The 10,917-nt window shown below is 34.5% G+C and overlaps 2 protein-coding genes across 2 annotated transcripts; both read right to left on the bottom strand.

Moving 5' to 3' along the window:
- Window positions 1–3,233: 3,233 nt before the first annotated feature.
- On the bottom strand, window positions 3,234–8,470 carry LOC119192972. The gene is made up of 7 exons (XM_037446691.1): window positions 8,456–8,470; window positions 7,349–7,452; window positions 6,409–6,584; window positions 5,279–5,348; window positions 4,087–4,217; window positions 3,550–3,760; window positions 3,234–3,304 (listed from the first exon to the last, which is right to left on the bottom strand). The coding sequence occupies exons 2-6, from the start codon at window positions 7,418–7,420 to the stop codon at window positions 3,745–3,747; spliced, it is 465 nt and encodes a 154-aa protein (XP_037302588.1). The 5' UTR covers window positions 7,421–7,452; window positions 8,456–8,470; the 3' UTR covers window positions 3,234–3,304; window positions 3,550–3,744.
- Window positions 8,471–8,473: 3 nt separating this feature from the next.
- Window positions 8,474–10,147, bottom strand: LOC119192971. The gene is made up of 3 exons (XM_037446690.1): window positions 10,052–10,147; window positions 8,980–9,133; window positions 8,474–8,704 (listed from the first exon to the last, which is right to left on the bottom strand). Exons 1-3 carry the CDS (start codon window positions 10,096–10,098, stop codon window positions 8,474–8,476), a joined length of 432 nt encoding a protein of 143 aa, XP_037302587.1. The 5' UTR covers window positions 10,099–10,147.
- Between the last annotated feature and the right edge of the window lie 770 nt (window positions 10,148–10,917).

Here is a 10,917-nt window from a genome sequence, read left to right as displayed (position 1 = left end):
TTACGAAATCCGTGTTAGGTTCCAAAATCCACGGAAAGTTTGATCTGAGACATATCCGAGGCGCATCAATAGTGGTTACATTACTGGTCACCTCATACAGCTCTAAATACTCAGTCGTAAATTTAGGTAGCCGAACGTTATTTTCATCTGAAAATTAATTCATTATAATTGCGATGATTAGAAACCGGATTATATGAAACATAAAAATCCTTAAATATGCATAGATATGTGTACGAATTCTTTAAGTTTGCAGCATCCCATTTTTTTAGCAACTGTATGCAAAAACTGAACTGCCGAGACGAATGTCCACAGGTTCAAATCCCAAGGGCATACACCTCTGACTTTTCAAAAAAATCATGTGTGTATTCTTTGTGAATTTATCGTTCGCTTTAACGGTGAAGGAAAACATCGTGAGGAAACCTGCACATCTGAGAAGTTCTCTATAAAATTTCGAAGGTGTGTGAAGTCTACCAATCCGCACTAGGCCAGCGTGGTGGACTGAGGCCTTAATCCCTCTCAGTAGTAGAGGAGGCCCGTGCTCAGCAGTGGGCAAGTATATAATACAGGGCTGATATTATTACATGCAAAAACTACCGGAAACTGACAAAATATGCAAATGCATATCCGGTCTCTATTTATGAGGAAATCGCTCGCCATAAGACATATTTTTAATAATATAAGCCTGCAACTGAGCTAGTGGGTTTTCATGATTAAAGGCATTGTACCATCCACAATACTTAACATGTGAAACCTTCGCAATAACACGCTCTTCGATTTTGACACACAAGAAAATATCACAAAACTATGTTTGATATCTTGTGAAGTCAAGAGAGGTCTAGAGATTGAACCCAAAACATCGAGTCTAGTTTGCAATTAGTCGCCTATTGCGATAAATTGTAATAAATATAAACTAAACATAAAATAAAAATCTACATATCTACCGTGTAACCCACCGTTGTGTGTAAACAAAGAAAAACAATTTCATATTTCATTGTCCACGAAAAGCCGCATTCATCACAATAACATCAATATTAAAAGGTATTTCGGATCAAATCAAAATTTGTAATCTAACAAATTGATTCATCATAATCATCAAAAGCTCGGCCGTTACTACAAACTAGTATAACAATAACCAATCTTTGTCCAGTGTAAATGTGCAAACAAGTATAACCCTTATAACCTCTGTAATACATGTGAGAATCATCTACGAACGTCGGGTCTTCTTCCTCGACGCCGACCAAATTGTCTTTGAGCACTTTCATGGGCCGATAGCGAGTTCGAATGAGCCTCGAATCCCCTTTATCGTACTTCATTATTGATTCCTAAAGTCAATGTTTCAATGTAAGTTGTGGTTGCTTTGATTTATACATTGGTTTCGTCAGATTGATATTATTTAACTTATGTGTAAGGAATAAAAACCAGTTAAATTGATTAATAGTAATATTTTGTGATACTTGTGTAAATAAAATGTAATATAGAGAACATATAATATAACTGATTTCTCATTAAACAAAAGTTGTAGTAATTTCTTGACACCAAATCATAAATCGTTTAAAGTTTTTTATCGTTAGTATTTACCATTGTTGGTCATGCTGTCTGGTTTTGTTGAAATAGAGGGATAATTAACTAACTTATTCTGTGTATTTTTTAATTTACATCACTAAAATTAATATTATAATAAGAATCGAAGGAGGTCGCTGGGTGCATGCCGCTTCTAATAGGTCGATCTGGCAATCTTTAGAAGAGGCTCATTTTCTGTGGACATCCTGCGGCTGGTGATGATAATGATGATGGAAATTAATATGTTTTAATGTTATTAATATGTTACCTTTCTTCGGCGTGTTTTGCTCAGCCTGTCGTTGATTTTGTCACGAATATGACGCAGCATAGCGGGATATTCAGATATCACTCGCATGAAGTCAGTCCGACGTAGTACCTTACAATTTTTATTTATAAATAGATCAGTATCTGCACAACATAATAAACTGTTTTAAACTTAAAGAAAATCTGAATTGGATTCCATAAACAACTATTTTTAAAATCCCAGATAAAAAGCCATAATTCCTGAGTTTTGGTACTGGCATTTCTAGTTGAAGACTTTAGACATTAATTTCAATCTTGAAAAGTCTTTTGCAAACCCCGTCCCATAAAATCATAAATGTGTTGTCAACCTGAGAATTAAACCCGAGATATTCCAGTCGTTTACAAAGAGGTCATCATAATAAATGGTTTCAATCGTAGTACTGGTATACAATATCATGGATCTGATCTTTACAATACCTGTAGTTCGACGTACGTAGCCGCTTTCACTGTTACCTTCGACGGTATAGAGTAAGGCTCAGCTCACCCAATACCTAGGACAAAACGCCATACATGTGTTCGAGTCGAAACCACTTAGGTTCAATTTTAAGTTTATGTATCGTAGTCCTGGTTTTTCAAAGCATCACATAAGATAGAAAATTAATTAATGATATCGTTATATATAGACCACAACATGAAAAAATTGACAATTGAACGAATAAAGGTGTATAATTTAATCTTGTATTCAGTCCGGCTATAATTTATTTGATAAAAGGATTTTATCTGACGATTGAATCAGATAAGAAAGGTATAGAAAAGTCAAGTTTGAATTTATTTTTAAAATAAAGAAACCAATGTTTGAAATACGGCAATCGATTTTCTATTTCTAAAGACGTATTAGAATTGTTATTTCAAAGCGCTTGCTTTTAAAACAATTATATACTAACTATAATTTCCAAGATACGCGTACATCCATTAACGAGAACACAACATGTCGACATCTCTATTTAATTAAATTAGTTTAATATGGACTAGTATTTAGTATCCAACATACATATCTAATTACTCATTGTACCTACTAATAAATTACTAGTTAGGTCTTTTACAGACTGATTCATTATAAATTATATAGAAAATTCTGCTGTAAATTATAGGCGTTCAGATACAGAAATCGATTGGTAAATCAGCGACAAAACTTTACTTAGGTGTTATGGCAGAAACGACGCTCTACGAAGCGTAACACATGGATTATCTCTTTCCAAATGTGTCACTGTCAAGTACAGTATCTCTTTCTACAGAGTGCGGAGTTCTATACTAACCGTGTTTTCTTTAAAAGCAATCATAGGGCTTTCATCATCTTCATCAGACAACATCTCAATGATGCCCCTCTTAACGCACATCATGCCATTTTTTGACCACTCCCCCCCTGACTCCCAGATCTGCTGTCCAGCGAGGTAAATCTCATGTTTCATGAGTAGAGATATTTGTCTCATGAATGCTTCATCTATAATATTTGTTGAGTATACTATAATATATGTAGACGCTACTGGAATCGACCCTCTCGATTAGAAGTCGATTCTATCCCCATAATGGGCATAAATTCTAATACAGTATAACTTTATTTTCTCCCTTTAAATGTAATAAATTCACAGACATATAACTCCAAAGCCCACTAGTGACGTCTCAAGTACCTGCGCTTTCACAATAAAGAATCATTTCAAACCATTAAGAAGGTTGTATAACACTCACCCGTATCCCTAAACAGCAATGAACTATGGAAGTATCCAACGTTGATATCAAAGATCAACTCCATTTGCAAAGGCTGTGGCAATTTTTGCAACTGTCTAGACGTTAGCACACCATCCTTCATCTCCCACAACAACTCTTTGTACTTCTTTGCCTGATCCAGTAAGCAAGGCTGAACTCCTCGAAATCGTAAATAGTTCACCATGTGATGATACTGAAGAAGTTAAAGATGATGATTATAGTTAAATCTGGATTGAAACAAATTACTGTGTATCGGATGTTCAGGCTTCCATTAACTTGAGTATATCATGTACCATACCTTCGTTTGATATATTTTGACTGGCATAAGAATTGAATATAAAAATATTCAGGAAGAAAGTAAAGCTTTCAGGATTTGAAAGAAACATTTACATAATCAAATTACACTTCATTTCTATCACTCGTAGTGCAATAAAGTCACTTTCTCGTGTTAAAATAATAGAATATTATTTTGAAATATCTGAACCTTACGAAAAAAATTGATTTATAAATCTATCTAACCCGATCAACAAAAGAGCTCTGCGACTGTTTTCCAACACCAACTCCCAGGAAATAGCTCCAATGAACCGATATCTCATGAAGACGAAACCAAACAACATGAGAAATGACGTCAACCATTTCTCGAGGTCATACTGAAAAAAATTAGAAGCACAAAATTATTCACTTTTTATTTAAAAGTACATCTTACATATATTTATATAATTATTTATTTAAAAGTACATATTTGATAGCATCACACACCATTCGATAAATTATTTTTCTTTTTAGTAAATTTTAAACTTTGTCAATGAATTCATAAAACACCTTTTTAGATATAATATGTTCAGTGATATAAAATCTTGTTTATAATAAGCACTTAATGGTAACTAAGAACTAAATACCCTGTCTTTGCTAATGAACAGTAAGTACTTAGACATACTAATTAGCAAGAGCTACATTTCCCTGCACTCGTCTTCTAAATAATGTGAGGTTAACTACCACAATGTCCCATAACTGCCCTAGTTAAAATATCCTTTACACTAAAACACGCCTTTTCAAAACTGGTAATTCTAGATAAAAATAGACAAACATTTTATATTTCAAGGATATATCGGATTTACGATACACATTTTTTGCTCTCCGATGACTGAACACTACGAAACGTACAAAGAAATCCGTGAACAAAGTAAAATTCCCGTACTTGAATTTTGTAAAAGTTGGCTACAAACGGTTTTACCGTGCGCCTTTTGGGTAGAACTGAAGGCGCTTTGGGCTGAATAAAAGAACTGGCCCAAGGGCAGGTGTAAAATATTCAAGTTGGATCGGGAACAAAAAAACTTTTCAACGGCCAGTTGCACTTTTGTTTGTAACCTACATTTGAAAATGGACGTAGAAATGCAACCTTTGAATTTATTTTACCTTGTATTTTAAATGTAAGAACGTAAATGTAACATTAAACTACAATTACATAACATTATATACCACGGATTCAGATCTCTCAGATGGATGACTTCACGGTGGCTGATAATAAAAACTAAGGCAAATCTTCAAACATTGAGGTAAAATGTATGCAAGTAAAAAATTATTACATTATCCGTGAACAAAATTAACATAATGACATTATTCATTGTCGAATTCATCCCAACAATTTACAAGTTAAAATAAGGAATATAATACAAATCTACAATTATTGTTGAATAAAAATAATACCAACCAACGGAAAAGCGTCTCCAAATATAACGTTGTATAGGCGGCAAGCGCAATAATACCAGCACGACTTATAACTGCAAAGAAATAATAAGATATACACAACATCCTGTCCATTTTTTCGACTTGGAGTTAGCAGGATTGCTATCACACTAATATTTCGCCAAATACTATAGATCCGATATCAAAGCTAGCTAAAATTCACTAGACTATATAGTTATTTTTATTTCCTCCCTACCACCTGGTAGGAACTTGCCACTGTCACCAATGAATGTCGGCAATGCCAGGATCAAAGCAAAGCCGCTGCTAACCGAAAAAAAAAATTTCAAACCTTCACTCTCCAGAGTTCACATGTGTAATAATATCTCTTTATGCAAAATGTATTTAAATTAAATATTAGTTCTTTGCCAATAATCTTCATTATAAGAAATATTTCCGTTCATTTTCTTTAATACAAGCAAATATGAATTAATCTCATATTAGTCGCGAGAAGACTTTAACGGTAATGCAGATGAAAAATTAATTATATTCTTCTTTATTATGTAATCCTGGTATCACGCATTATACCTTTAAACATATATGTTTTTATGAATAAAGAGAACCTTTACCAGCGTAATATTTTTGGGAGCTTTGGGAGCTTATCATGGAATACATTATTGGAAGCTTTAAAGCAAGCTTTAATGAACGTATTTTATTAATGTTGAAAGGTTATTAAAATTAACCTGAGTGATTAGTGAACGCCATAATATTGTAGAAACATACCATGGGTTCGTTTTGGCAATTCTAAGTAAAACAGACCAATAAAAATCTGATGATTATTTTCTACGAGACGAGCTATTTGACTGATGGTGTCACAAATGCCTATAAATAACAACAGGGCATTGTAATATCCTTGTCATCTAGAGACAAATGTTTAGTTATTTCCCAGTTATTATTTTCCAGAATTTGCCGTGTATAGCCATCATAACGCAGGTTAGAGACCAGAAGCTAAGTTCGTTTAACTTTACTTGCTTTGCTAAGGAAATTACACATAGAACTATATAAGAATGTATACCAGCTTTGCGAACTAAGCTAAATGAACTTGGGTTAGTTTACGGATATAACTAAAGACCGCAAATTAGATTTCCAGTACATTACCTATTAAACTTTAACTTCCGAGAAGCTACTTCTCCAGGTGATCCGTCCAACAGAAGACTAAATTGTATACTTTTAGACTGATGAAGAGCAAACCAAAGGCAAGTGGATGCGTGCAATATGAGTATTACTGTCAACATGTGTTCCAATAGATATAAGGTTTTTCGAGAGGTGCGCATCTGTGAAATATGCATTTATTAATTCTTGTATCAAAATACCACTTCACGGGAATATGAAGATTTCTCCTTTCATACAAAATGCCCCAGTTAAGTGGAGTGGAAGGGAATATTGATTAACGATATATCTCCAATCGTTACAATTATGACGGCACAGGCCGATTCTATCGCGACATACGTCGGCAATATGGCGAGTATACCTCTTGTATACTAGAAAGGCAACTAATGCTAAATAAGAGTCTTTATTAGAGCAAGAGAAGCTAAAACAATACTTGTTAGACATTTTGTCTGTTTGTTTGTACACGCATCATTATAATATGTTTGTCCTCGCGAGCAAAAGCTAGTAAATAAATATTTTGCTTCGGCGTTTTCTTTAGCCTGTAACAAATTTACAATTTCTGCTACCCCGTACTGTCAGCAAAGAACCCTTTAGAGTTTAAAATCTATAATAGAGTACGATCCACAAAAGAAAATGAAAATATTCTTTGCATTTGTAAAAATAAGGAACGCTAAAATACTTCCAATATTGCTATATGCATAATTCTTCCCGAATAATTCATAGCTAGTAGCAATGTTAACTAAGAGACTGGGAGATCATGGGTTCTAGCCCAGATCAAAAATATTTAACGTTTTGTTTTTTAACACAATAAAAGATAAGATTCTTTCTGCAATACGCTTAAACAATTTAATTGCGCCGAAGCGACGCAACATTGGAGTTAGAAAAGGCAATACGTAACTATATTTAATAAGTACATTATAATACTTACATGTTCCTTAATATCTCCAAAGAAAGTAAAGAACCTGTAAATGCGTCCAATGGCTAGCCATCTTCCTAACATCAACCATTCACATTGATTTTCTTTGTATGTAACTGAAAGTGATTTGAGATATTTCATACGAATGTAATCAGATTATTTTGTATTTTACAAGTGATTAAAGGAAGGAAAAAGCTACTCTCCATGTGGTAGGCGTTATATCCGCTTATAGAAAGCAACTACAAACTGATAATTTATTTAAAAACTGTATAGGTCGACGAGAGCAAAGTAAAAAAGGCTATCTGCAAAATAGCCAGTTTACAGGAGAAGATAGGAGTGTTATTTTTATTTCTCGCCCAAATTTTTGTAATTTTTGATATATGTTTATTGTTTATACTCTTAACAATTTATTTTATAAGTTTATAGAAATAGTCCTGTTTAATTAATACGATAAAGCAATAAAAAGAAAATTATGAATTTGTATATAACTATTTACCTTGCACCCGTCAAAGTATAGGTGACTTTATTTCCTTTAAGACAACTATATAGGTATCAACCATTTAGATATTACATGAAGAGGCAGACAATTCTAACCCAAATATAACTAAGTGGTTATAAATTGATTTGAACTATTTTCAGTAGTATTTGTCACAATATTTGATAAATAATATGCAAATTCAGTCAACATAAATAAAAGCATACAATATATTCAATAGGTCAAGACTTATAATTAACATAGACTTCAGACAGCTACATACAACAGTGTTAATAAAACAATTACGTATATAAATATGGTATATATTTGTGAATGGCAACACGCACGACACGCAACACTGTAGCGCTACACGCAACACTGCAACGCAACACTGTAGCGCAACACGTAACCCTGTAACGTAACACGTAACACTGTAGCGCAACACGCAACACAGTCGCGTAACACGCAACACTGTAACGTAACACGTAACACTGTAGCGCAACACGCAACACTGTAGCGCAACACGTAACACTGTAGCGCAACACGTAACATTGTAGCGCAACACGCAACAGTGCCGGCGACAGCGCCCCACGTACCGTCCGCATCACACTAGCTAATGATATAGAATATAGAAAATCTCTTACATATAATAGCCAAAGGTGTCAGGAAACGACGTCATAAAAAAGTAACAATAAACTCCGCCGATGTACTCTCATATAGAGACGGACTAAAGGCCAAAACATATGGACCAAATGAACAAAGACATCGGCAAAGAATATCAGCTCTCCCAAGATAATGATCGTGGTGAAGTTAGACCACGTGTTGTTATCGAAGAAGTATGCTAGGAGCAAGTGGATCACGAACGTGGTAATGACTGCCAGGAGAACTGCGATCTGGTGAAGAAAGGTTTTTATAAAGGAAAGAGGCAAGAGGTTAGTGATGAGATTTAAAATCATATTCCATAATGTATAAGGTCTATATTAAGTTTTAAACTGTGACTGATAAAGATAAAATAATTTCATAATATTACTTTCACTGACTTTACGAGAACCTTATCTTCTAACATGGTCGACTGACGAAACGAAGATGGTATTACTGTTTACAATGTAGCCAAATATGACTAAAACCTGACTTAGAACTCAGGACTCCTGTTTGTTTCATTCCTTACCTGAAACCACACATTCCAAGGCGTCAATAACACAATCCTTGTAATTCTTCCGATGCGTCCTTCCCACAGAAATCTACCTCGTAATTGATCTTGTTTTAACTTGGGCAGGTAATGGCGGCTTCCTGCATGACTGGTTGCAGTTGTTGCCAAGGTCCTGAAAGAATAGCTTAGTTTTAAAAGTATATGAGATGGCTTTTATCTCCAAGCCTGTCGCGCATTGTTCATATCTGCCGCAAAGTACAAGCGACGTCGGCGTCAATAATCATCATCATCATCACCATCATCACCAGCTGTCGAACATAGCCCTTCCTTAAAGATTTCCAAACCGACCTACAGTGGCTCTAAAATGTTTCATTTTAAGATTATCTACCGAAATTGGTACAAAAGATCATACAAAATAGTCTAACATTACAATCGATCTCAAGGTAGTAGTTTTCATCATTAATTCAATGACGATTACAGTAAATCTCAAAATAAGTGTTGCTCAAGTCGAGAATCGAACTCAAGACTACTACAGACACTTAACTAAAGAGGCGATAAACAAAGGCCACATAAATTATTATTCCGAACGCAGCATTTTGTAAAAGATTTTCCTGACATTTAAAAGGGTCGACGGCAAAATAGAATGGCATTATGAATAATTACCTCGTCTTATTCTCAAATAAAAAATACTTTTAGTCGACAAAATCTAACCAGTTCATTACCTTGGAAAATAATCAAAATCAAACTATTTCTTTTGGTTCTTATTTACAGTTCCTAAAACGTGTTATATGGCATTATTTATTAGAGATTTTTGTTTGCGACTCCGTCCGCATGTAAATGTTTTTCCAGAATGAAATATCAGTGTGCACTTTCGCCATAAAATGAAAACCTTAAGTGCTTTTACGATCCTATCTCTAAAAATTTCATGCACTCTGCAAATTAAAATCCCAAATAGCAAATATACCCGAAAAAGCCTTTTGGCCCATTTTATAGTTACATGACATAACAACTCTTTACCAAATACCAGCATAGCAACGTCTAAAATCTAAATAACAGTTGCTACAAACGATAATTAATTTATAATTCTTACTCCGTCCCAACAGTTCCCAAAGAGGGCTCGCTAATACTCCTCAGCATTTTCGCTATATTTTATTCAAAATTGTTTCGAGAACAAAATATTTTATTCCATTTTTGCTAAGCGTCGGCCTACTGGAAATCGTGAGTTCTTTATTTGAAAGCTAGATTACAGTTTGCTGAGTTTAATTACGCAATTAATAATATTGTATATGTTTTTATTCAGACCTACCATTCCACTGACGGGCATGAGCGTCATCTAGTAATGAAAATTATTCCATGCAAAAAATACTATATGTGTAGCAAAATAAAGACCTATTTATATCAACGATTATTATTTAAGGTATGTCTTAAATCTCTACGTTTATCATCGAACCTCAAACACAAAACTGGAATAATCTAACTGCTTACGCAATTTCGGTATACAACCAATCTTCCTTTTAACTAAATGATTAAAACCGAAAGCCATTACAATTTTATGTGCCATTTGGGTATTTCGGTAAAGCAGCCCAAATGAAATGCCATATTTTGGCGGATATTGAAATTTTACTGCGGACTAGCGTTCGACGATCGTAAAGTCGGTAAGCAGGATGCGGAACGATAAACTAGGAAACGGGCCGAAACTCTTCAGCGATGGATTTCACATAAAACCATATATTGTCAACACTTTGCAGTTGGGTCCCGAAAGAGTTAAGGTGCAGTTCAAGCATGGTTGAAGCGACAAATCGCCGGTACAGTCTGCAGTTGGTGGTGGACCGATGTATATGTTTCTTGTTAGGATTAAGAGTGGAACGGTCTGCCGAGACGAATGTCTACAGGTTCAAAGCCCAAGGGCACACCTCTGACTTTGCTAAAGTTATGTGACTATTCTTCGGGAGTTAT

This window comes from Manduca sexta, unplaced genomic scaffold (genome assembly GCF_014839805.1).
Source record: "Manduca sexta isolate Smith_Timp_Sample1 unplaced genomic scaffold, JHU_Msex_v1.0 HiC_scaffold_3455, whole genome shotgun sequence".
Taxonomy (NCBI): domain Eukaryota; kingdom Metazoa; phylum Arthropoda; class Insecta; order Lepidoptera; family Sphingidae; genus Manduca; species Manduca sexta.
This window is presented reverse-complemented; position numbering and strand designations above follow the sequence as displayed.

What these genes read in the sequence shown, in the direction of transcription:
- LOC119192972 (XM_037446691.1), bottom strand. Translation starts at nt 7,420, where the DNA reads ATGTTAGGAAGATGGCTAGCCATTGGACGCATTTACAGGTTCTTTACT. An exon ending in CGGAAGTTAAAGTTTAATAG is followed by an intron (nt 5,349 to 6,408) that starts GTAATGTACTGG and finishes ATTTCTTTGCAG; the next exon opens with TTATAAGTCGTGCTGGTATT. An exon ending in TTGGAGACGCTTTTCCGTTG is followed by an intron (nt 4,218 to 5,278) that starts GTTGGTATTATT and finishes AATTTTTTTCAG; the next exon opens with TATGACCTCGAGAAATGGTT.
- LOC119192971 (XM_037446690.1), bottom strand. Translation starts at nt 10,098, where the DNA reads ATGCTGAGGAGTATTAGCGAGCCCTCTTTGGGAACTGTTGGGACGGA. An exon ending in TTGGGAACTGTTGGGACGGA is followed by an intron (nt 9,134 to 10,051) that starts GTAAGAATTATA and finishes CTATTCTTTCAG; the next exon opens with GACCTTGGCAACAACTGCAA. An exon ending in CTTGGAATGTGTGGTTTCAG is followed by an intron (nt 8,705 to 8,979) that starts GTAAGGAATGAA and finishes TTTCTTCACCAG; the next exon opens with ATCGCAGTTCTCCTGGCAGT.